Here is a 25,404-nt window from a genome sequence, read left to right on the forward strand (position 1 = left end):
AATTTATTTTGACTACATATCATTGATAAGATCATAAAATACCATTAGTTTAATAACTTCAACTGTTTGTTAAAAAAAGTCTCTAAATATATTATTTCTTCAATAATGAATCTATTTTTTTCTTAAAGATTCAAACCTCTAGTGTGTTGGTGTCTATATATATCATTGTAATTATAAGCTATGATACATGCATTTGGTGTTTGCTACACTTTGGTACCATTTTTAGATATGTTATGAATAATTTTTAGAATTTTCAAGTGCTTGTTTTGATTTCTCATAGGTTTCCTTCACTTCATTGAAGGTAAATCTTATTTGAGGCTCGAATCTTAAATGTATTTAAACCTTGATGCACTATTTTGTCTAAATCTAACTCCTTTTGATTGACTAAACTAAATCTAACGTTGATAACACCTATTTCCTTCGACCTTATTTGTAAGCAAAAATACAAACAACAGTCATCAAATTCAACTTTATTTAATGTCATGATATATTCTAAAAACACCCCTTGCTAATTCTCCCATTTACCAGTATGAGAGTGCAGAGTTCCGATGCAAATTTAATAGGGAAAATTACATTGAGCTCCCTCGAGGTTTCACTAAACAACAAAAACACCCCCTCTAGTTTTAAAAAACACATATCTCCCCTCAAGTTAACACTGTTAATGAAAAGAACACAATTATACACTTTTCCTTCATAAAAACACGGTTGTACACTTTAGTGCTCAAGTTCTTGTAACTGAGGCCTATCTTTTTGCATTCTTTTCTCATAAATTCTTTGAAAAAGGTTCTATTATTTTCATTTCAACTCTTTGAACTATTTTGCCTCTAAAATTAATGGCACAAATGAAACCTTTCAACTCAATCTCATCGGTCAATTTGATAACAAGTTATCTTAGTTTTTGTAACTTGACGGTAATTTAAGAACTAAACCATCAAACTGGAAAGGATTAGAATGAGAACCATCATATTAGAATATGCATTAATATAGTTTGAGGGATTTAATTTTCATTATATTGTGTGCTTCTGTCATGACAGAAACTTGGATTAAAATGCATCACCGCATCTGTACAAAAAAATACCGATTTCCAATTGAACAGTGCCATTTATTAATTTGAAATACTGAAGAAAACAAAGGAGAAATAAATAGGAAATGGAAGGGAACTTTGAATGGAAGAAATATAAAGAATAATTGCAGAAATGGAGGAAGCCACAATTGAAATGTAACGGAGGTTAACAGTGTTAACTTATAAGGGAGGTACTTATCACATTGAAAATTAAGTAAGGGAGGTTTATGTCTGATTAAAAAATAGAAGGGGTGTAACTGAAATTTTAACAAACCTCAGGGGAGGTTTTTGCAATTTTCCCAATTTAATATGATTACTGTTGTTTGGAAATATTAGCTTGTTAATTACTATGACAAATCTTTGCGAGCATAACTCAGTTGACATAAATGTTGCATTATGCAGATATTAGAGTTTGAACTTTGAATTTTTAATTTATTTACCTTAAAATAATGAATTTCTAACCCACTTGACCACTTAAAAAAACACTTTTTAATGTGAGTAATTGGATAGTTATGCTTATGAATAAGGTTGGAGGGAGAATTTAATAACTATTGTCATTGAATGTTAAAAGGACAAATAGCAAAATAAATGATTATTGAAGAAGTAATTATTTATGATCTTTTATTGTAGCAACAAAAATGTCTATTTTTAAGGGTTAATAGGTCTTTACCCCTTGTAATATAGGTTATTTCTGGTTTTCCCCCTGTAAAATAATTTTTTTTATTTACCCCCTAATAGGCCAAACAAAAACCAATTTTATTTTATTTTTCAAGAAATCTAAGCTGTCCTATTTTTTTTCATAGACTAAAATTTATTTTTTATTTTTCTTAAGGATTAAAAGAGTTTCACAATTTTTTTCTAGAACTAAAATGAATTTGAAAATTTTGTTTCACAAAATAAAGTAAGTTTTGTTAACGGACAAAAAATAAATATTAAAATAAGTATTAATTTTTTTGTTTGTTGAGAAAAGTATTAAAATTATTAATTAAACATACACACAAATATATACAATGTTAACCCTTCAGTTTTTAGGAGAAAATTGCTCTAGTAATTTTGAGTTCAATCGAAATGTAAGTAATTAAATATATACATTTTGTAAAATGATAACGACATAATTATATTTTTTTTATAAATACTTTATCTGAAACTAAAATACCTAAAAAATTACTCAAACTATAATATTTAATACTTAAAAAAATTATATAATACTATTTGTCTTAGTATAATAGTAGCAATAAATATTTAAAAACACTCCTCACTCAACATTAGACTAAATTTCCAGACAAAAATAAAACATTTGACTAAATTAAAATAATCATAATATCGTCTCTATAAACTTAGCATAGTTGATGAGTGCAGTGCGTAATACATACAGATGTTAACGTTCGAACCTTAAACACCACACTTATTTACCTTAAAAAGGTGAATTTTTAGTTTGTTAGACTACTTGACAAATGTTAGGCTACTTAACAAAATAAAACAATTATCTCATTTCGGTGGCAACAGCAATGACACCAACATAGTACATAAAAAACAAAAAACAAAAAGAGAAATGATATTTGTACAACCACTTTATGACAATTTTGTGACAACTTTCTCTCTCATACTCACATTATACTCTTATTCTCTCTCTTCTTTTTTTTCTCTCCATTGTTTTTAACCAATGAAAAGAGAGAAAAAAGAAGTTGTCACAAAAGTTGTATCAAATAGTTGTTCAAATATCCATATCCATTATGTACAACATAACCCCTCATGTATTCTCAAACAAAAAAATACATCAAACACCAACATGCAGAACATAACCCCTCCTGTATTTGTATTCAGTATTCTCCAACAATAACTTTCACATTCAGTACATAATACAATTATATTAAAGTTAGTATAAAGTATATTTTTGTATAGAGAAATGATATTTTGACAACCACTTTTTGACAACTTTTGGACAACTTTCTCTCTCATACTCATATGATGTTGTTATCCTCTCTCTTCCTTTTTCTCTCTCCATTGTTTTTGACCAATAAGAAGTGAGAAAATCAAGGTTGTCAACAAAGTTGTCATTAAATGAATGTCAAAATATCATTACTCTTTTGTATAACTGATTGTCAAATTCCTATATACATTAAACAATTATTTAATTGATCCCCAACAATAACACCAACATACATAACATAACTACCGTAAAAAAAAAACATACAGTTAAAACTCTATAAATTAATAATGTCAGGACCGGAGAAATTTATTAATTTAGAGAGTTATTAATTTATCGATAAATTAATAATTGTTAATTTATCGATAAATTAATAATTATTAATTTAAAGAGTTTTTAAGTAATTATACTGTACATACCAAACAAAAAGGCAAATTAGTCTATGCCTTTTAGAATTACGTTGCAGCGAACCTTGTGACTCAACGTAAATTAGTAACTACTGTGTTCATATGCATTGGAAATCAATAATGACTTTTGAACTTAAAGGAAAATAGACAACTATTGAATCATATTTCAATAGAGTGTAATATATTTTTTTTTTCAGTTTCTATGAATTATTAATTTATGATTTTCTTGGGACCGAAAATTATAAAGGGATCTCCCGAAAAATTATTATCTTATTATTTTATCGAGTTTTTCAATTTTTTACATTGGCCCAAGTCGGGACCGGACAGATTTATTATTTTAGAGAGTTTATTAATTTACCGAGTATTAATTTAAAGCGTTTCTACTGTACATAACATAACTTTCCGTAATGTGTTTTTAGGATATGGATAATCCCATTCTCTTTTTTCTCATTTTTTCCTTCTGAACTCTTGATCTCTCTTAATTAAAATAAAAATAAAAATATAATCAAGAGAGAGATGGAGAGTTGGGAGATGGAAGAAAAAAAAACAGAATGAAATGATTCAATTTAGTGTTATCTGTGTGTTTCCCAACAATAACTTGCACATTTAATGCATGTTTGTATCACATTGAGTTAAAGTAAATCACATATACATTGTGATTTTGTTGTTGCACAAGTGAGATATGTCATTCATCGTGCATAAATACCTGATTTCTACAATTAAATCAATAAATTACATTATTGAATTGAATGAGATAGAATGTATCTTATTGATTGAATGGTGAAAAAGACACGTGTGCATGATGCAAGACTGCCTAACTTGAGAACTAATCTGTCTGATGAGAACGGTTGAGTGGCAACGGTGGTAGAGAATGCTCTGGTGCGACGATAACGGCTTCCGGCACGGCAGCGATGATTCGTTGCGGTGGAACGAAAGGTGTTTGCAGGCACGGTAGCACTATGACGCTCAAGTTAATAATGAAATGTAAGAAGTGTTGTGGAAAGTGAGAATGTATCTTTGAGGGTGAAGCAAGTTCACCCTTATATAGGCGCGCGTTGGTCATAACCGTATTCGAGTTATGCGGCGTGTGATTAGGGACGAAGGAGGACACGTGTAGGGTGGTCCTCGAGTGGGGGCACACTTATACGTGGCGCGGTGCATGTGAGCTGACGTGCTCCTTCTGACGCGAAACCTTAAGACGGTGTAAGTTCGGCCAAGTGTCCACTTCGATTGATCTTATGACCGGTAAAGAACAAGAACATTAGACAAAACCTTTGTTTGATTTATTAAAGATAAAGATAGTACAAAGTTTAGCTTTTGCAATTTGTTAAATTTACTGCAAACCAAACAAATCATTTAATATTATCCAATGACCCCACTTGAGTACTTTGAGGCCCCCGCATGCTATAGTTGAAAGGGTAATCCAGTAAATCAACAGTGTCACAAAGTACTGAAAATAATAATAATAATAATAATAATACGTACTAAATTAGTATAAATTAAAACAAAGCTTATAGAAGAAAGAATAAGAAGAGAGCGTTACACCTTTATTTATTTTTTCCATGCTTTAATTGTTCCCTTTATATATATCTGCATCACTTTACTTTGTTCTGAATTCTTCTTCTTCTTCTTCTTCTGTTTCCTCCTTCTTTCTTCTTTCTTCTTCTTCTTTACTAAGCACTTTGTCAGAACAACTAGAAGCTGCTTTATCAACAACAATGGCAGACATTACTCATCCACCTATGGAACAACTTCAAGACCTTGAATACTGCATAGACTCTAATCCACCATGGGGTACTCTCTCTCATCTTTGTTTCTATGTTTTCATCTTTTCATAATATCCATACACATGCATAAAGGACTATTAAGTCTTTCTCTACTTTCAAAGCTACTTTCATTTTCTTCTTATGTTCATTTATATCTTGTTCTGTCTTTATCTCTTAAAAAAGATTAAAGGGTTTGTTTTCTAGTTTTGAAGTACTATGTACATGTTTTGTCACTTTTCATTTTACCATTACATTCAAATGGGTTGAACAAAATGACACTGTTTTTTTTGCTTTATTTTTTTTTGTTAGTATTTTGTTTTCTTCTATTTGAGTTGTACTTGTTAGCTCCTGAAGTTTTGCTTAAGAGTGAAACTAGTTTGTTACTTTGGTTCCGAAAATGGAGACTGAAAGTTCTAATTTTTAGCATATATTGTTGAGATAATGTGGGTCTCTCAAATCTTCCGTTAGATTTTTTAAAATTAAATTAAAAATATAACATGTTTTTTAAATAAAAAAAAACATGTTTTTTTAAAAGGAAAACTTTGGTCTTTGAATTTTTCTTCTTAATTTTTTTATTTGCAAATAAAATCTACACATAGTACCATCATCACATTATGTTTTTTTTAATAGATTTGTCTTTCTTTCATTATCATTTCTATTTGTCTTTATATGGTTTTTACCATTTTAAGTTTTTAACATGTCATGTAGCACATTTTCTAATTTATTATGTGGCAACTCAAAAACAATTACCAGTAGCTCATGCGTTATGGAATGTAGTCACATTTTTAGCTAGCTTCATTATCTTTACTAGCTAATTTATAATTTACTTAAGCATGTATTGAAGTTAAAAATGATATAAGCATGATTTTCTCAACAAAAAAAAAAAAATTACTAGCTAATTTATAATTCACCCTTTATTTATCGTAATTAAACACATTCATTAATATATAATGTTAATATAAATTTTGCTATTTAAAAAAATATATATAATGTTAATATTTTACTATTTTTCTGGGGTTATTGAATCCTCTAGCAATGAATGTCTTTCAAATGAACTTGTTTAGTTGGTAGTCTTAAATGTTACAGTAACTCAGTGTGTTGTGAGGGTTTTTTATGCATAAGAAACGAAAGTAGTGAAACTGAAGATAATTGTTGGAACTAGGAGAAACTAGTAGGAACTGAAGGGTACACATACACAGTCACTATGATGTTTGAAGATTTTTATTAAATGCTCCATAGGCAGTAACGTCTTTTTACTTAATTATTTATTTACAGTACAAGAAATTAAGTAAAGGTACAATTGTTATGGTGACATGACCCACCATTTAATAATGTTGGGGTCCAACAGTAACAGTTTTATACAATAGAATTTGTGTCTTTCTCTCTGAGGAGAGGACCCTCTTCTCTGCTCTCTTTTATTTTCACTATAATAAGAGAATCTGGGTCCATGTTACATGTCCTACCCTTGTTTCTAACGGTTGTTACACTAAATTCTAGGCACCTTCACATTTTTTGGCTTCTCTAGTATACAAATTACAAATATAATTGTTTTTTGTAAATTAAGCCTTTGATTTGTAAACATTTTCTTCCTTTATAATGTGGGGAATTGAGATGTTCCAATTGTCTGGCTAATCTTTTGCATGATTTCGATGATATATATTGTGAAAGTTATGACCTGTGTAGCACTGACACTTCAAATTGAAGTCGTGTTTGGTGCGCGACGTGTGTCGGTGTCAAACACCGACACATAGTAGTTATGTTCAATTGCTTCTATTTTCTTAAATCATTCTCGGTGTCTACATGTCAGTGCCGATGTGATGTCCATGCCTGTATCAGTACTTCGTAGGTTATGACTTTGGGAGATTCCCTTTCATGTATTATTTTCTTGATATTGCGAAAATTTTACGGTGCAACTGCTTCAACATTGAACAAGTGTACAATTTATGTTTAAAGAATGAAATATAGAACATTTGGAATTCAGACAGTGTGCAAGTGTAGATTCTTGTATAACCATATCCATATTTTTTCTTTACATTATCTATCATTTCCTCACTTCACTGTGGTTACCTTGTCTTGCAGCTGAAACTATCCTATTAGCATTTCAAAATTACATTTTGATGCTTGGCACAAGTGTGATGATACCTTCATTTCTCGTTCCAGCTATGGGAGGAAATCCTGTAAGTTTGAATTTCAGCTTCCTTAATATATGTTTAATTTTTTGCCAACCTTTATCAGCATGATATGTAAATATTATATGCGCACTTGTTGCTTTTAACAGTCCTTTAGCGATGATTTTAATTGTTAGTTGTTTGATTTCTTGTTCAATCAGGGTGACAAGGCAAGGGTAATACAAACCCTTCTTTTTGTAGCTGGCATTAACACACTTCTCCAAGCACTTTTCGGAACAAGACTGCCTGCAGTAGTTGGAGGTTCATTTGCATATGTGATTCCAGTTGCTTATATTATTAATGACTCCTCATTGCAACGAATTAATGATCCTCACGAAGTAAGTTTCCTGCTTCATTCTCATCGTTGTTGTGCATTTAGGAGAATATTAAATTTAAACATTGGTTATTCAAATTCTGGATGTGTGATTTATTTGTTTTGGCATTTTTAGGGCAACCACCATTGTAAAATATGATAGAATAGAAACCATGATTAAATATTATGGACAAACATCAATAATAATTCTGAATGGGAAATAGAAGGATTTTAGTTGAAGAAAGGCCTATTATCGATAAACTGTGTACTAATCACGAGCTATCATTTACCAACTTTAGATCCATATTATAAATTTATAATATGGTAGATGAATTTAAAAGAGTAGAATCCAATGGTTTTATGCAAAATGACTCTTTGCAAGTCCCAAATCTTGAAACTTGTTTTAATGTCAAAATAGTTCAGGGATTTTCACATATGGTAATGAGTTTCCTTAGAAATAAACTTATTAAGTTTTTTATTTGGTAGGGTATTGAAAGAGATGTTGCCATGTGATTGGTTTGCAGAGATTCATACATACAATGCGAGCTATACAAGGAGCTTTAATTGTAGCCTCAAGTATTCAGATAGTGCTCGGTTACAGCCAAGTCTGGGGACTTTTTTCGAGGTATTCTATTTCTATCTGTATCTAACATGTTTGTAAATTGAAAATATTAAAAATGATATTCAAGCATTTACATAATAATCTCTGCAGATTTTTCAGTCCTCTTGGCATGGCACCTGTAGTTGGATTGGTTGGATTAGGATTAATCCAACGAGGATTTCCCACGGTAGGTGTGGCTCAAATCTCTATTTTATCTATAACCATCTAGTAAATGATATTTCCACATCACAGTTGGTTTATGCATTTTTCATATTGTTTTTCATTTCAGTTAGGGAACTGTGTAGAAATTGGAATACCGATGCTGTTGTTGGTCATTGGATTGTCGCTAGTAAGTGACTTAATGTAATCAGCTCTAGGGATGTTTATCAAATTAATATTAATGTTATTAAGACAAACCAATTTGGTGTAAATTGCAGTATCTAAGGCATGTGAGACCATTTAGAGACATACCTATCTTTGAACGTTTCCCGGTTTTGATTTGTGTTACAATTATTTGGATATATTCTGTCATCTTGACTGCTAGTGGAGCTTACCGACACAGACCTTCTCAAACGCAGCATAATTGTCGTACAGACCGAGCCAATCTAATATCTACTGCCCCGTGGTACCTCAAAATAACGATTTCGTTTCTTCTGATTTGTTTAATAGTCACTGTTATTTCTCAGGTTTCTTTTGATGCTTATAGGTTCATGTTCCCATACCCTCTACAATGGGGTCCACCCACTTTTTCTGTTGGTCATTCTTTTGCCATGATGTCTGCAGTTCTTGTCTCAATGGTGGAGGTATCTATGTTATAAGAACGTCTCTTGTCTCTACTATAAGGAATTTTCTTTCTGCACTTGACCATGTACCATGTTTGCAGTCAACTGGTGCATATAAGGCAGCATCTCGGTTGGCTATTGCCACTCCACCTCCTGCTTATGTGTTGAGTCGTGGCATTGGTTGGCAGGTAAATCACTTGGTTGTTAGCAAACTATTCAATTACTAACAGGAAAATTGTTTGCTATGCGCAATCATTAATTTAGACAGTGTTAAGGTATCAGTCTTGTGGCTTAAAGTGCTATTAAAATTCGTATTAGAAGCACTTGTTTGACAGGAAAAAAAAAGAGAAATGACCTGCATGGAGGTTTAAATTTAGTCAAAGGACTCCTGCTTTACTTTTTCCTAATACTAATGATAGTTATCTTATTAATTTTTCATAGGGGATTGGTATCTTGCTTGATGGTCTTTATGGAACGGGGACGGGTTCTACCGTTTCTGTGTAAGTCACTCTTGATTGATGTGTGATTACAAGTTGCTTGGTCTATGCTAGATTCATTTGTCTTTCTATGATAGCTTGACCACTGTGGTTGGTTAATATTCCAGGGAAAATGTGGGACTCCTTGGTCTGACTCGAGTTGGAAGCCGCAGAGTTGTTCAGATTTCTGCCGGTTTTATGATATTCTTTGCTACTTTAGGTTTGTACTGATACTTCGAACATGATCTTCCTACACCAAAAGCAACAATCCTGATCAATATGGTGGATATTAGTAATGAGAGAAAAAGAAGACAGATTCACTTATTTGAGGTTTTTTTATTTATTTTTCTTCTGTTATCTGCAGGAAAGTTTGGAGCTGTATTTGCATCTATACCCTTCCCGATATTTGCTGCTTTGTATTGTGTTCTATTTGGCCTTGTTGGTATGTGTTCGTAGTCTTGAGTGAACATTGCCGTACATTGTTCTTGTTCCACTATGCACTGATTGTTGTAAATTATTCCTAAGCAACTCATCCAAATCAAAGATCTTTCTTCAAGTGAGATAATCCTCAATATATGCTCAAAAACTGCGCAGAGTCTTTCATATTTCGAAAATGGTTTTGATGATCTTCAGTATAATTCCTTGACTACTTCCCTCTCTAATATAATTGGTAACTATAGTTTATGTTTTCCTAGATACGGTTAACCATATCAAGAACTGTGGCATTATAGCCATGAAAGAGTTCATCAACAAGCGAGGCTAAACAATCATCGTTTATTGCAGAAATGAAACCATATTCAAATGATATGAAGGAGTACAGTTTATTTTTTTGATTAGAAAATATCATTTATTGATGTTTACCTCACATAAATTTGTGATTTGGATGAGTTGTTTAGCAATATTTTACAACAATTTTAAGGATTTATCCACCGCATGTGCACAAATATCTTTCCATAGTTCTCACTTTAATATATGGAACACAATATTCAAAACTTTGAAATACACAACATTTACAACACTATGTTTCCTTGTTTACCAGGTGCAGTTGGATTATCATTTCTTCAGTTTACAAACATGAACTCTATGAGAAATCTTATCATCACTGGGCTCACACTGTTCCTTGGAATATCTGTTCCCCAATTTTTCAATGAATTCTGGACTAGTTCACATCATGGCCCTGTTCACACCAACGCCGGATGGGTGTGTTTTCCCTACAACTGTCCAATAATACGTGATATTATTTTCTTTTATTTCAAGAATCATTATTCATGACATAAGTTGATTCGTCATGAAAGCATTAATGCTCCTGATGCTAATTTTTTCCATCTTTGCAGTTCAATGCATTTTTAAACACCATATTCTCATCACCAGCAACAGTAGGATTGATCGTAGCAGTGATCCTCGACAACACTCTTGAGGTTGAAAAGTCAAAGAAAGATCGAGGAATGCCGTGGTGGGTAAAGTTTAGAACATTTAGAGGTGATAACAGAAATGAAGAATTTTACACTTTGCCATTCAATCTAAACAGGTTCTTCCCACCTACATGATGATCTAGAGAAAGTGAAGAGAGTAGAATAGATTTTCTTTTGGATCTGCAAATTCCAGAATACATGACTAACAAGTGCTATTCTTCCTGTAACATCACCCAATTTTTTTTTTGTGGACCATATAAATCTTGGTCCAACAGAGGATTGTAAAAGCATTTGGAACCATGCTTTGTAGATTTTAATAAAATAAAAATTTTCCCTACTCTATTCTTGTGCTGGTTTATGCGTTTGGTAAATTTCTTCTAAGTGGTAACTGAAGCAAATACAATTCCTACTTACTACTAAGTAATGACTTCTGTGTTAACATTTGAATATAGTCAATTTATTTGGAACCATGACAGTAATAAGATGAACACAGATAAACTTGAAGCCACGAGAGACAGAGTTCTGCTTTCTTGTGATGCACGGCTCATCATATTAAAGTTTTCTCAAGTAAATTGAGTCTACACATTTTTCTAAAATTTCAATATTTTGATACTTTATACAAATAATTTTAATTTAATGTATGATATTTTCTTTTTCAGAATAATGTTAATTTAATGTATGGTATTTTCTTTTTCAGAATATAAGCAAATATCAAGTATGAAATTACATAACGGCCAATTCAAAAGTTGAGCATGATTGAAAGTATAGTATGACATAATATTTCATAGTCGAATGATATTTTTATTTTGGGAGATAGTCAAATGATATTTGATTTATACTAAATTATATATTAAATAAATAGAACAAAATAACTATAACAAATGTTACTTCCTATCCTATACAGTCACAGATACAAGATAGGCAAGTATACTAGAAGGATTTGACACTTCCAAAGTCAATTTTTGATAAAGTGAGAAATTAAGAGTAATATGACAACAACAAATGATGTCTCTAAATCCATGATTTCAAGTAAGTTGCAATCCTTACTAAATTGCACGAAACTCATCGTTAATAATAGTTGTATGACCACAACTTTATACAAAACGAGTGATCCATTCACCAACTAAATTTCTGATAAGACCCCCAATGCATGATCTTCCACACGGGTTATCAATCAAACTGCCATTAACTTTAATCACATTATATGGAGGTGGTGCCAAGAAACAAACCAAGGAGCATCAATAATAGGTGGACCGCCAAAAACTTTCTTGGTGGAATTAAAGAGAGTAAATTTGGCTAAAAATATACCAGAGGGTGATTAATGTCACAAAAATCTTTTCTAAATTTTCAAGTAAACCAACATCTGATAAGAATATATTGGTTGGTTGCATGCATCTTGGATCATAAACTAAGATCATCTTCATAAGGATCACTGAATCATAAACTAAGTTCATCTTCATAAGGATCACAATAAAAATCAAGCTTGAGTTTGTGTCATAACTAAACGGCCTACCATATGTAAAAAGTCTACAAAGTGCTTAAATACAAAAAAGACACCCGCCTAATAATTACCTAACAAAAAAAAGAAAGTAGTCCTATTATTACTATTTTAGGGTTAATAGTGTTTTTCATCCCTGTAATATATGTCATTTCCGGTTTTCGCCCCTATAAAATTTTTGGTTTGATTTGCACCCTCGTAATTTTTTTTTTCTTCCGGAAAACACCCTTTTTAGGTCATTCAAAAAACTTTTTTTCAAGAATTTTGGGTTTTTGAATGACCTAAAAAGGGTGTTTTCCGGATTTTTTTTTTTTTTTACGAGGGTGCAAATCAAACCAAAAATTTTACGAGGGCGAAAACCGAAAATGACATATATTACAGGGGTGAAAAACACTATTAACCCTACTATTTTAATACTACTGTTTATCCTTGCATACAACTTAGATGATAAAAAAGAAAATTATTGTTGACACATATAATAGGGCTGAAAAACACATGTAAAAGACGAAAATGCCCCTACGGCAGTGAACTACCGAAGTAAGGAACCGGCTGCAGTTAACTACTTAAGTTCCTTCGGCAGTTAACTGCCGACGGAAAAAGGAAGAAAAAAAAAAAAAACCTCGGCACTTAAGTGCCGAGGAGCTCAAAACTGCCAATTTTTTTCCCTACTTGTTGAGCTAGCGTATATATTTGTTCTATTTTCAAGTAGTACAATATTTCATGCCACAGCACCAAAATCAAAATATAGGAGAAAATAATATAAAATTGCTTTTGCAATAAAATGTGTATAAATATTATAACCCTTAATGATAAAATCAATGCCAACAAGTTTCATCCTCATTCCAGTCAAAGCCTCTAAAATCTAAACGTGTAGCTAGGAATTAAAGCACAATTCTTGCCAGTTGTGTTGCTGCTTGAAAATAGAACAAATATATACGCCAGCTCAAGGGAAAAAATTGGCAGTTTTGAGCTCCTCGGCACTTAATTGCCGAAGGAAACTTCGGTAGTTAACTGCAGTCGGCTCCTTACTTCAGTAGTTAACTGCCGCAGGGGCATTTTCGTCTTTTACATGTGTTTTTCAGCCCTATCATATGTGTCAACAACAATTTTCGATAAAAAATCACAACAAAATTTGATACGTGAGTAAAAGTTTGAATACACCTTTTCTCATTTTGCAATATCTTTTTTGATGGGTTCACTTTGCAATATTTGATGTGTATAAATTTCGTCCCTGTTTAATGAAGATTGAAATTGGTACAAAATTCTTTTAAAAAAATGGTACAAAATTACTAATTTATAGATTAAATTATTTTATCTTAATTATATTGAACGGTTTATTTTAATAAACCTACAAAAATCAAGAGATAAACTAATAATCTAAAGATTCTCCAACAACATGGATCATGTATGGGTTTTGTTCTCTTTCACTTTTCTCCCATTCTTTTTTTATTATTTGTCCTATGATTGATGAAGCCACTTGCCAGTTGATTCCAAATGAACTTTCAGTGTAATGAGGATAACCCGTGTAATGATATGTTTTCTGTTTTCGTTGCTCAAGATGCGTTTGCCCACGTTAGAAACACGTACTCGTATGTCTCAATTATTATCCCCTATGGTATAAGATATGGAGTACTACGATCCTTCAATTAACCTTTTCAGAAAAAATCTACTAAAAAAGGCTTATTATATCATTTCTGTCAATAAAAGGTCATTAGAAATTATTATTATTCTTTGTCAAAAAAAAGAAATTATTATTATTCAACTATTTTTTTAACTATTATTCAATTCCTTATTATCTATTTTATTTTATAGAATACATGATACAATTTTATTCAAATTAAAATTTTACGTAATCTATTTGCCATTTTTAGTTAACACATTAATTTATAGTAATTCGGAAACATATTAAATTACTGTTGAAATAATTATGATTTAAATATTATTAGTTAATGAATCTTTTTTTGCACAAGCTTAGTTAGTTAGTTAATGAATCTTGAATTAATTCGTTTACTAAAGACTGATTTGAAATACTATATTCTTTCTATTCAAACCCAATAGTATTTTTTTTCATAGGAAAACTATTTTTTTAGAAGGGAAACAAATTATTCTTATATAATTATTGCGATAATTCTGACAATTCATCCGATCAGTTTTTTCGCATGGCGGGTATGCCTCGGTGTACTCATCCCTTCTTCAGGGTTACTTGGCTAGCTTATGTGCGGGTTATATGGAAAGAACATAACAACCGTATCTTAAAAAATATAGGGTCTAATCCGTGTAACCTTTTTGACAAAGTGAAGTTGAATTCTTTTATGTGGTTGAAATCTAATCAGCCATCTTTTAGTTACTATTATCACGACAGGTGGCGGCACCCGCTTATTTGAATGGATGTTTCCATGTTTATTATTCGCTTTCTCTTCAGGTGCCTCTCAGTGTGGCATAAACTGTGACTTTGTACATTTCTGAGTGAGTCTCTCTCAGCACGTCTTGTGCGGGGGAATTCACTCATGGTTTAATATTATATTCCATTTTGACTTGTTCAAAAAAAAATTCTGACAATTCATAATAATAAAATATTTTTTAAGAAGCCAATTCAGATAATCAAATTGAGACTTTAAGAGAAGCATGACATCAACACAAACACCATTAGATCAACCTAAATAAACTCATAATAGTATATTTAATTTAATATCTATATATCATGCTTAAATTAATTGAATTCAATTCACCCAAATCAACAACTAAGACATTTATTATATATTTTTTAAAAACAATGATGTTCAATAATCTCTTCCCTGTAATAAAAGAATATTCTCTTGTAAAAAAATCTAAATATTCTCCTGTTAATAATTGAATTCTATATATAACAATTCTTATTTTGACTTTACCTAAATTCTTTTTTACTTATTTGAGTTTATTTACTGACATAAAACAAATACTAACAATTAGAAATAATAATTAATATTTATTAAATAATACTCCCTCCGGTCCTTAATATAAGAAAATTTTCAAAAAAAGTTTTGGTCTTAGTTATAAGCAAATGTCACAACTTTTAAGGATAGTTATTGCTTAAAAGACTTTTTTTACCCCTCATTTAATGTTTGTTTTTTTAATATTAGTTGATGTATTTAATGTTTCACAATATTCTATAAGGGTATATTTGTAAAAATGTTTAAAAAGTTACAACAATTAATGTTGACATTGGTTTTGATGTTTTTTGGTTTTTCTTCTTATATTAAGGACCGGAGGAATATCAATATTAATATCTCAAGAAATAAATACCAGGAGCATATTCCCCTAAGAAAATTACTAGCACAAATAACATCAAAGAATTCCGGTGGGACCCACATTGTAATAATACGCGTGCCCCTTCATAATCAGCTTTAATTAATTAATCACAAACACGCCTTCAATGCTTCGCTTCCCCCAATTTCAGTTTTGTAGTAGGTACTTTCCTTTCCTTTTGGGGTTTTAGTACTTTTTTTTTATTTTAATTTTTTAATTGTTCAATTGCGACATATTATTACCATTTTACCCTTGACTCCACCGCCACATTATTCTTGGTTCTGTTTCTATTTTTAAGGTTTTTCACAACATACGGTTACAAATACCAAAAATCGAAAAAAAACAAGAAAAGGGAAATAATTAGAAAAAAAATTGAGTTCAACCACTTTCTCTCTCTGAAACGGAATTGAAATTGAAAAAATTGGCACAATCGCCAACAAAAATTCGGTGACACACGTTGAAACCTATCTCTGAAACGCATTTATGCATTCTTAATTCTTCTGCTTCTGCTATTATTACCTGTTATGAAGAAGTTAATCGGTGGTGGTTATTGTTATTGTTTCATCATCCTCTTCTCACTCTCATGGAATTTCAATTTCTCAGGTCTTCCTTTGTGAGAATTCCTTGAATGAATCAATGCATTGTTGCATCGAGTGATTCTCTATTTTGTTTATTAATTTTTTTGAGGAATTTGAAACAGGTTTTGTTGATACTAAGAAAGGTTTTGAGGTTGTTGTTGGTTCTCTAGATGGGGAAATGTCACAATGAACGCTGCATTTTTCCTCTTACAAGCTTGCAAATTCGGTATGTTAATGTTTTTCTTTCATCATTTTTACAATGTTTGTTTGATGAAATGCTGTTGTGAAATTGAAGGTGGATTCAATTTGACTTTGACTTTGATTGAATTTAACAATTTGTTTGCTTATCTGTTTTTTGGTTATAACATTATAGGGTTGAATTTTATTGGATGATCATGCATTTTTTTTAATTATTTATTTCAAAAAAGAAAAACTTTGAGATGTAATCATTATCATGGGAGATCCTCAGTTTGATTTCTGAGTGAAACAATAGGACCGTTCCCGCGGGAACCGGAGGGTTAACACCAAATAAAGTAAACTTTGAGATGTGAAATTTAGATGGGTTTTGGTTCTGTGTTGTGCACATTTTTGTTATTTTGATTATTAGTTTTAAGTTTGTGGATTATGGTTTATACAGTTTTCTGTTTTAAGAATGTCATCTTGCTAGTCAATTTTGTTTACCTGTAACATATCAGAATGCAGCTGGTATAATGTTATTGATTTCAGTTATAGTGATTTAACGATTTAACACATGATTTCAAGAAAATTTTCTTTGATTGTAACCAAAAACGTTTACGTTTCTTTCGTGGTTATCTACTGTGTTTCTGTATTTCTGATACTGATCCAATTCATGTTTTTGGATTTTTTTTGCAGAGATTTGCAATCTTATTTTGCAGATCTTAGTATTTTCCTCGCAAATGATAGTAAAAAGATGTATATTTTTGTTGACAACAGACCATGGGTGAGAGACCTTGGTTCACGGGGAGCGCACATTTGGCAATTGATGGTTACCAAGGTTGCTAAACACACCAAAATCATTTGAGAAGTAATTTTCATTTAGGTTTGTCCTAGAATAGAAGTTATATCGTTTTTTGTTTATGTGCAGTCGAGGTTATCTCCTTTTGCGTATAGCAAAAACCGAAGAGAAAGGAAAGAAGAAAAGGAGGTTTCTTCTCAACCAAGCACAAGTAAACCAAAGAAGTTTTTGAGATGGTTCTCATTGATTGAAGCAGTAAAGTCCCCAAGAAAGAGAATGTTACTGCCAGTAAAAAACATAAGGAACTCTTTGCAATTCAGTAGTGAACTACATAGAACTCTGTATGGATTTATTGTATTTGAAGTCGAATGGACCGATGTTCGTGGTATTAGCTACTTTAATGAGCTCCAGGTACTGCAATCTCTTTGACAAGAGTGCTGTTTTTTTCAGTTTACTATCTGTACTATTATGTATTGATTTATTTCATTTATTTTTCAGACTGATACATCACTGGCTATAGAAGTTAAACAAATGAAAAGATGGGAATTTGATAATATCGCTCAAGCTGCAAGCTTTATGTCTTCATGGTTCTCAGGAACACTTTCCGAACAGCTACTTTTGAAAAAGCACCTGGATCCTGCCTCAGGTAACAAGGATTCTCATAATTGCTTTCATGTGAATGTACATATTACATCTGAATTTAGGATAGCCTTGGGAAGAAGCATCTAGTTGTCTGTAGCTTTCATGTTTCCTGTGAAAGCAGAAATACACGGGCATCTACCTCAATGTGCAGACACATCTCATCTACCTCAATAAGCAAACACATCTCATATAAAATTGCTATATGTGGTTTAATTAGTTAAAATTTGGGGCGGATAAGGCCCCTGCATAGGGAGAGACATTGCCATATTTTTGTGTGTTACATAGAGTAGAACCTAAAGGGACTGGAGGCATCTCATCCCCACTTAATCCCTCTCCAATTGGGGTAAGGGTGGGGTTGAACAGTCAGACTTTTATTGGTTTACTATTTTATCCTCTTTCCAAACTTAGCTTTCAGCAGAGTTTATGGTATCTTACATGATGGAAACTAGAGGCTGCATTGATTCTTTAGTTCTGAACTAAGACTGGCTTTCAATTAACATATCTTTTTATGTGCAATTTTGACAGGGGAAATATTTTATGATGCCAGTGAAATTTTCTCCGAGAATGTATCCCATGATGATGACGACGATAACATCTGCAACGGTACCGTAACTTTTGAAGATTGTTTGGGTACCGCCACTGGAGCATATTCTGATGACGCCGAAGAGACAGCTGACATGCTGCACACACCTCCTCCTTCTGGACCTAATAAGAGAAGAAAATTAATGGATTCCTTTTGTGCCGAAGTTGATATTGATAGCTATTCAGCAGCTGAAATTGATAACTCGTTGAATTGTTCTCAGAGGTCTAGCTCTGCTTCTTCTGATGATAAGGTTGAAACCACTCAGTATAGTGATGCTCTACTGTTGTTTAGGTTTAATGATCCCGACCTCCCATTCAAATTCAGGGATGTCATTGTATCTGATCTGCGATTGCTTACTTTGTTAGAGGCTGGTCTTCCATCTTGGGTGATCTTCCTCCAGTCATATCCAGTGTTATGCAATGTGTATCGTCCTTGGATGTGCCCACTTGCAAGACTGTTATATGTTTTAATGTCATTTGTCACTGTCCTTATTGGATTCTACGATTTATACAAAAATGTTCCAGTTCTCAAGGCAACTGCATCTCGTATATGTGGGCCACTTTTTGATTGGATTGAAACTTGGGAAATGGTTTCAAGGGTCAAATACTTAGGGACAATGTTGTTTCTACATAACTTCCAGAAGGCTATTAGGTGGTTTCTTGCCGTTACACATACCACACGATCCTTTTTTTCAGTTCTTATTCAACCTCTTATAGAGTCATTGGTGGAGATTTTTGGATTTCTTCTCCCAGGCTTAAATATTTTGTTTGATCTACTAGAAAGCATCTTTTCTGTCATTTGGTTTGGGATTGAAACTTCTTGCACTCTAGTGGGAGATGTGGTGGAGCTACTATTTTTGCCACTGTGGTTTATCCTCACCTTTGTTTGGAGGATTGGTAGGTCATCATGTTTTTTGGACTTCTTGTGCTGTCTGTTACGTTTTAAATTTATCCTTGCTTTTGCCAACATAAATAATTTTCTCTGATATAAAAGATATACTAATTACCTGCATGTTCTTATCTTCTTTGTACTGCAGCTACATGTGTCTTATATCCTCTATTTTGGATACTATGGGAATTTCTATATGCTCCGGTTCGTCTAGTCATGGCGATATTCAGTTTTCTGGCTATAATATGCACACGCGTTTGTAATATACTTGGAGAAACATGGCAATTTCTTGGTAGCATAATCCAGTTGGCTTCATCTTCTGAAGCAACAATCAGCAGTGCCAGTTACGAAGTTTCCATGTGGCGCTCTCTTTGGAATGATCTTTTTTCACAGGTTGTAAGATGTCATATCAATGCTTTTTTGGATTTAGGTGGTTTCATCAAATACAATTATCCTGATTGGTAGATTTTTTATACTTTATTTTACAGATTTTCAAAGCTCTCAAAAGCATAGTATATGGGCTTGTTGCCTTTTTCACAGCCTGCAACAGGCATCGTCTAAGGTATATTTTTATTCTATTCCTACACTGAAAGAGAATGTATCATGTCACGTTGGTTAATTGATGATTGAATTTTTCTAGGGTTAATAGGTCTTTACCCCCCTGTAATATAGGTCATTTCCAGTTTTACACCCTGTATTTTTTTTTTTTTTTTGATTTACCCCCTTGTAAAAAATTTTTGTTTTGATTTACCCCCCTAATAGGCCAAACAAAAACGAAAATTTCTTGAAAAAAAAAAATAATTGGTTTTTGTTTGGCCTATTAGGGGGGTAAATCAAAAAAATAATATTTTACAAAGGGGTGAATCAAAAAAAAAAAAATTTACAGGGGGGGAAACCGGAAATGACCTATATTACAGGGGGGTAAAGACCCATTAACCCATTTTTCTATTATAGTTTAGAAGACCGTGTTATTAAGAAACTCATTGAGCAATTGCACTGCTAATTTTTATCATAATCAATTATATTTAAGAGTAAAGCATTGACATGAGATATTTGATATTAGAGTGACATGTACTTCTTTAATTGAATTTCAAGGAAAGCCTTGTCATTCTTGGTAGGATAGGGAAATTAGTATTCAAAGTGAAGCCGGTCATTGCTTTTAGATGCAGGGAATTTGGTTATTGCTTTAAGATGTGTAGGGGATTTGTTAAAACGGGGTTTGAGGTTTATCTAAGTGAGAACTGAAAAATCCAAATCTATATGGCACGCAGGTACCAAAATTTCTAAATTTAAAATAGTATTATGATGGCTTTACCATTGTGCTGACAATGTATTATGGCAATATATTTATGATTATACATTTTTAGAATAGTCAAGGGATTGATTCTTTGCCAATAGAAAGTGCCTTGTGCGGCTCACAGAAGTTGATGGTAGAAGTGGGGCTTTGGACTTTCAAAGGATTTAACAAGATTGTAAATAGGATGGCTCTATTCGATAAACAAATTAGGAATTGGTAAAAAGAATAACACAACGATAGCCTGATAGTTAATTTACAATTATTTTCCATTTGTGAAAATCGGAATAAATATTTGTCGCTAACTTTAATTTGGCATGTTCATATGCAGCATCTATAATCATCTACAGGAGTTTATTCAAAGATTATATCTTCAGTGCCAAAGATCACAGCAAGCAGATTTGAGAGACAAAAGAAAATCTTATTTGACAGTGGATCTGGTGAGAACTGTTAAATTGATAAGAATGTTGTTTGTTGTGGAAAATCTTATTCTAATTCTTGTATAATAATCTTCCGTTTTTTGGAATCCCTGATCCATGTTGACATCATATATAGTTTTGAGGAAAATATTGATAGCTGGAGCAAAAATCTCTTAACTGATCTTAAAATGGAATTGTTTAATATGCATAAAACAAAACAAAATCGCTTCTGGAATATGTAGTTGCTTCTAATAAAGTTACAGCATTGCTAACATGTTGCTTTGGACATTTGCAATGCACATTTTTTAACTGCTTCTATTGTGCAAATATGGCATTGAAAGCATTAATTAAAGTTAATATCTTCAAGGTCACTTATATTGTCTTCAATTTCCAGGCTGAAGAAAAGAAGAAAGTTTAGTTTTATCGATCAAGAGACTGCTCTCGCTATTGCAATACTAGTTTGATAATCCCTACATCAACCAACACCACAGAAACACGGAGTTTGGGCATCAGGATGTTCAGTTGCTGCTTCAGCAATCTCGATATGATTTCATGCAAAGTGTTTGAAAGATTCTCTTTCTTTGCAACAAATTTTGCTTATACTTGCCTCCCTAGTTTCATCTATTCTCACGATTTTCTAAAAGTTTGCATAGTCGAAGTTTTCACATGTATATATGTACGTTTATGTACAGGAAACTTGTAAATTTTGTCAAAGTAAGTAATTCCTTAAATGTATATATTCAAATTCAAATTGATTGATGTTAAGGTGCATCAATATATATATTCAAATTCAAATTGATTGATGTTAAGGTGCATCGATTTTGTATAAATTTACAACCATATGCTCGTTAAAAAAGAATAGTAAAAGTTGATTAATGTTGATACGCAAACACTTCTAAGTACAGCATCGTGGACCTGTTTTATGTAGGGAGTAAGCAACAAGAGATTGATACAAGTTTTATCGATTCATATTCTAGTTCTAAACTTTGAGTAGATTAATTCTTTAAACTCTAATTGTTGGATCTGAATAAATTCAATACTGTGTGAGTCTATCTAAGACGGGACCACTTTATTTTCAAAACAAGTAAAATAAAAATTATAAAATGATCATTTGACGCTTACAATTGTTTCTACTCCATAAAATGATCAACTGCACTAGCACTAAAATAAAATTGTAAGAGGAACATTCTTTTTTTCAATACTTTTTTCAACTCAACTCTTATTTTTTTATTGGATGAAATTAATGTATGATCCATCACTTTGAGTGAAACCCATTTTTAAAGTATGAGATCTCTATGATTTAAGTCAATAAAAAAGTGAATGTTGGAGAGAGTGTTGCTAGCACTACTTTTAATAATAATTAGGACATTTGTTCTAAACACTACATAAAATCCTTATGAATTATGATGTCTAAGTCCAAATATTTCACCCTTCAAAAGAAAAGAAAATAACTCCAAATTATTATCACCCCTCAAAAAGAAAGAAAAAAACTCCAAATATATTCACTATTGAATTGAACTAATCTTGTGATTAAATATCACAAACTCGTAAGTGTCGTGTCGGTTGAAAAATAATTTCATAAATATTTCCAGCAATAACTATAATTTGTGAGCTTAAACTTTAACAAAACAATCCAACGTTCGAATTATATAGAAAAAGTAGTTTTGAAGAGTAAAACAAACAAACGGTAAGCACCAATAAATCAGATCCAATTCATCAACTATCAACACATCTGCTTTGTCATATAAACAGAACACGTGGAGTAAATCCAAGAGAAAGAGACAAGACCCACACTGAACTTGAAGCATAGAGTATATTTCCTCAGATCTCTTAACCGGCAATCAGTACAAACATAAACGGTCTTGTTTCCTTGGCCAACGTGTCATCATAACTCAGTGGGACCAATCCACCAAATCTATTTGATTTTCCATGTTTTTCTCCTTTCTTTCTCTATTCTCAACACAACACCTCCATGTATAAAAAGGAACAACCACACTCTCTAATCCAACAACACATTCATTCCCTATCCCACCATGCATCGTCTACTCATTCTTTCCATCCTCATTTCCTCATACCTCTCACTTCCACTACTTGCAGGTATTGCTTCCATTCCACTTCTTCACCATCTTTTTTGTTTACATTATTGCATCTACTAACATTTCTGATTGAATGCGTGTTTAATATAAACATGTGTGTGTAGGTGTCTTAACACCGATAAGTCACTTTCACATACACACGTGTACATACACTGTATGTGATTACATTTAATTATTATGTTTATATGATAGATAGATTATTGTTACTTGTTTTCATGCATGTATAATGCTAATATTGTTTTCATTTCTTTATTAATTGTTGTTACAGATGGTAATTCCATTGGAGTGAACTATGGTCGCATAGCAAACAACCTACCCTCAGCATTCAAAGTAGTTAAGCTTCTAAAATCACAAGGAATCGACCGGGTCAAACTCTACGACACCGACCCGGCCGTTCTAAAATCCTTATCCGGATCCGGAATCAAAGTAACCGTAAACCTCCCAAACGAACAACTCTTCTATACAGCCAAAAAACTTTCCTACGCCCTCACATGGCTCCAAAAAAACGTCGTCGTTTACCACCCCAAAACCCAAATAGAAGCCATCGCCGTCGGTAATGAAGTCTTCGTGGACACACACAACACCACCAAATACCTCATCCCCGCCATGAAAAACATTCACAAAGCTTTAATCAAATTCAACCTCCACAATTCCATCAAAATCTCTTCACCAATCGCTTTATCTGCTCTCGGATCCTCTTATCCGTCTTCAACCGGGTCATTCAAACCCGATCTCATAGAACCCGTAATTAAACCAATGCTAAACTTCCTCCGTGAAACGTCGTCGTATTTGATGGTCAACGTTTACCCATTTTTCGCCTACGAGTCAAACGCTGACGTTATTTCTTTAAACTACGCTTTGTTTCGTGAAAACCCGGGTAATGTGGATCCGGGTAACGGGTTAAAATATTACAACATCTTCGACGCACAAATCGACGCTGTTTTTGCAGCGCTTAACAAGCTTCAATACAACGACGTTAGAGTGGTTGTGAGTGAAACGGGTTGGCCTTCGAAAGGTGATAGTAATGAGGTGGGTGCGTCCCCACAGAACGCTGCTGCGTATAACGGTAATCTTGTTAAGAAGATTCTGAATAACGGTGGGACCCCTTTAAGACCGAATGCGAATCTGACCGTTTATTTATTTGCGCTTTTTAATGAAAATGGGAAAGTGGGACCTACTTCGGAGAGGAATTTTGGAATGTTTTATCCTGATATGAAGAAGGTTTATGATGTTCCGTTTACTGTGGCGGGGTTGAAGAGTTACCGTGACGTTTCGGCCCCGGGAAGCAGCTGAGCAGAACTGAACTGAGTGATTTATTCATTGCTTTGTAATAATTTTTTTTTGTTGACAGTTTTAATGTTTTATGATCAGTTCATTATCTTGGGTGTTTCTAGGTTGTTGAATGTATTAGTAGAAGAAAATGTGTGACGAAATATATGAGATAATACAAGTTAGCACTTGATTTTGGACATGTCACAATTGAAAATACTCAAGCACAAAAGTTTAATGATAGGATTTAAGGTGCTAGCTCAATGGTAAAAACTTGTAACCTCAAGATGCGAGTTCAAGTTTTATCGGTTGTAAAATGGTCATTACTCACACTTTACTAATAAAAAAAACACTTCGTCTCCATCTTTTTTTTAAAGTTTAATGAACATTCAAGAATTCATAATTCTATTGATTACCAACAAATAAATTAGATCTTCCCGGTACAACCAATCCTACTTATATACTAGCAACATCTTGTTTGTAGTTCATGCCACCAATGAAATACCCAGCCTCAAAAGCTTATCAAAATCGAAGAACAAGCAAAACAAAACATATGATCTTGAAATGTACACACTAATCATATTCAGAGCAAACGGAGAATCCAGCTTCTATTCAGACCCACAAATCAAATTAAATATGCATTGGAATTCCGTTATTTGAACTTACTATGTTAGATTTGTTATGACATTAAAACTTTATGGGTAATTTCATGTGAAAATTAGGTGACTGAAAGAGTTATTTTTGGAGCATTATTCAAACATATTCCTTAACTTCTGTGGGTCTAAATTAAGTTATTTTGTATCTGAATCTGTATACAAAAGGTTGAAGCAATTTAGAGATTGAAGTTGTGGATAGCTTCCATTCAAGATGAGCAAAGCTTTGAAAGATTAATGAGGAAAGATAACAAAAAATAAAAGAAGGCTACACAATAAAACTCCATTTGTTATGATATTCAATTTCT

The 25,404-nt window shown here is 32.5% G+C and overlaps 3 protein-coding genes across 10 annotated transcripts; all 3 read left to right on the top strand.

Annotated features, from left to right (window-relative positions):
• Nucleotides 1-5,012: 5,012 nt before the first annotated feature.
• Nucleotides 5,013-11,252, top strand: LOC146940552 (Xanthine/uracil permease family protein). 6 transcript variants are annotated; one of them, XM_085754243.1, is made up of 14 exons: nt 5,013-5,191; nt 7,243-7,340; nt 7,493-7,669; nt 8,169-8,269; nt 8,357-8,432; nt 8,535-8,594; nt 8,683-8,870; nt 8,952-9,048; nt 9,129-9,215; nt 9,469-9,527; nt 9,632-9,723; nt 9,868-9,945; nt 10,543-10,703; nt 10,838-11,252. In XM_085754243.1, exons 1-14 carry the CDS (start codon nt 5,116-5,118, stop codon nt 11,048-11,050), a joined length of 1,563 nt encoding a protein of 520 aa, XP_085610369.1. In that variant the 5' UTR covers nt 5,013-5,115; the 3' UTR covers nt 11,051-11,252. The 6 variants fall into 6 exon arrangements, with proteins under 6 accessions (XP_085610369.1, XP_085610366.1, XP_085610370.1 ...); XM_085754244.1 differs by lacking the exon at nt 5,013-5,191 and adding an exon at nt 6,786-7,005; XM_085754240.1 differs by having other exon boundaries at nt 8,683-9,048.
• A 4,766-nt stretch (nt 11,253-16,018) lies between these two features.
• LOC146940553 (G1/S-specific cyclin-E protein) lies at nt 16,019-21,881 on the top strand. Of its 3 annotated transcripts, XR_015032057.1 has the most exons (11): nt 16,019-16,301; nt 16,399-16,502; nt 17,150-17,291; nt 17,382-17,663; nt 17,751-17,898; nt 18,420-19,373; nt 19,514-19,758; nt 19,854-19,927; nt 20,733-20,878; nt 20,991-21,099; nt 21,473-21,881. XR_015032057.1 is itself a non-coding variant. In XM_085754247.1 (10 exons), the coding sequence occupies exons 2-10, from the start codon at nt 16,447-16,449 to the stop codon at nt 21,494-21,496; spliced, it is 2,034 nt and encodes a 677-aa protein (XP_085610373.1). In that variant the 5' UTR covers nt 16,019-16,301; nt 16,399-16,446; the 3' UTR covers nt 21,497-21,881. The 3 variants fall into 3 exon arrangements, 2 of the variants coding, with proteins under 2 accessions (XP_085610373.1, XP_085610374.1); XM_085754247.1 differs by lacking the exon at nt 20,733-20,878; XM_085754248.1 differs by lacking the exon at nt 20,733-20,878 and having other exon boundaries at nt 17,231-17,291.
• Nucleotides 21,882-23,035: 1,154 nt separating this feature from the next.
• LOC146940554 (O-Glycosyl hydrolases family 17 protein) lies at nt 23,036-24,552 on the top strand. Its single transcript, XM_085754249.1, has 2 exons — nt 23,036-23,175; nt 23,443-24,552. The coding sequence occupies exons 1-2, from the start codon at nt 23,112-23,114 to the stop codon at nt 24,465-24,467; spliced, it is 1,089 nt and encodes a 362-aa protein (XP_085610375.1). The 5' UTR covers nt 23,036-23,111; the 3' UTR covers nt 24,468-24,552.
• Nucleotides 24,553-25,404: the final 852 nt, after the last annotated feature.

Source organism: Medicago sativa, chromosome 3, assembly GCF_051527215.1.
Source record: "Medicago sativa cultivar Bolivia chromosome 3, Bolivia_mono, whole genome shotgun sequence".
Taxonomy (NCBI): Eukaryota; Viridiplantae; Streptophyta; class Magnoliopsida; order Fabales; family Fabaceae; genus Medicago; species Medicago sativa.

What these genes read in the sequence shown, in the direction of transcription:
- LOC146940552 (XM_085754240.1), top strand. Translation starts at nt 5,116, where the DNA reads ATGGCAGACATTACTCATCCACCTATGGAACAACTTCAAGACCTTGAA. An exon ending in GTCGTGGCATTGGTTGGCAG is followed by an intron (nt 9,216 to 9,468) that starts GTAAATCACTTG and finishes AATTTTTCATAG; the next exon opens with GGGATTGGTATCTTGCTTGA. An exon ending in ACGGGTTCTACCGTTTCTGT is followed by an intron (nt 9,528 to 9,631) that starts GTAAGTCACTCT and finishes TTAATATTCCAG; the next exon opens with GGAAAATGTGGGACTCCTTG.
- LOC146940553 (XM_085754247.1), top strand. Translation starts at nt 16,447, where the DNA reads ATGGGGAAATGTCACAATGAACGCTGCATTTTTCCTCTTACAAGCTTG. An exon ending in TGCAACAGGCATCGTCTAAG is followed by an intron (nt 19,928 to 20,990) that starts GTATATTTTTAT and finishes GTTCATATGCAG; the next exon opens with CATCTATAATCATCTACAGG. An exon ending in CTTATTTGACAGTGGATCTG is followed by an intron (nt 21,100 to 21,472) that starts GTGAGAACTGTT and finishes TTCAATTTCCAG; the next exon opens with GCTGAAGAAAAGAAGAAAGT.
- LOC146940554 (XM_085754249.1), top strand. Translation starts at nt 23,112, where the DNA reads ATGCATCGTCTACTCATTCTTTCCATCCTCATTTCCTCATACCTCTCA. An exon ending in CTCACTTCCACTACTTGCAG is followed by an intron (nt 23,176 to 23,442) that starts GTATTGCTTCCA and finishes TTGTTGTTACAG; the next exon opens with ATGGTAATTCCATTGGAGTG.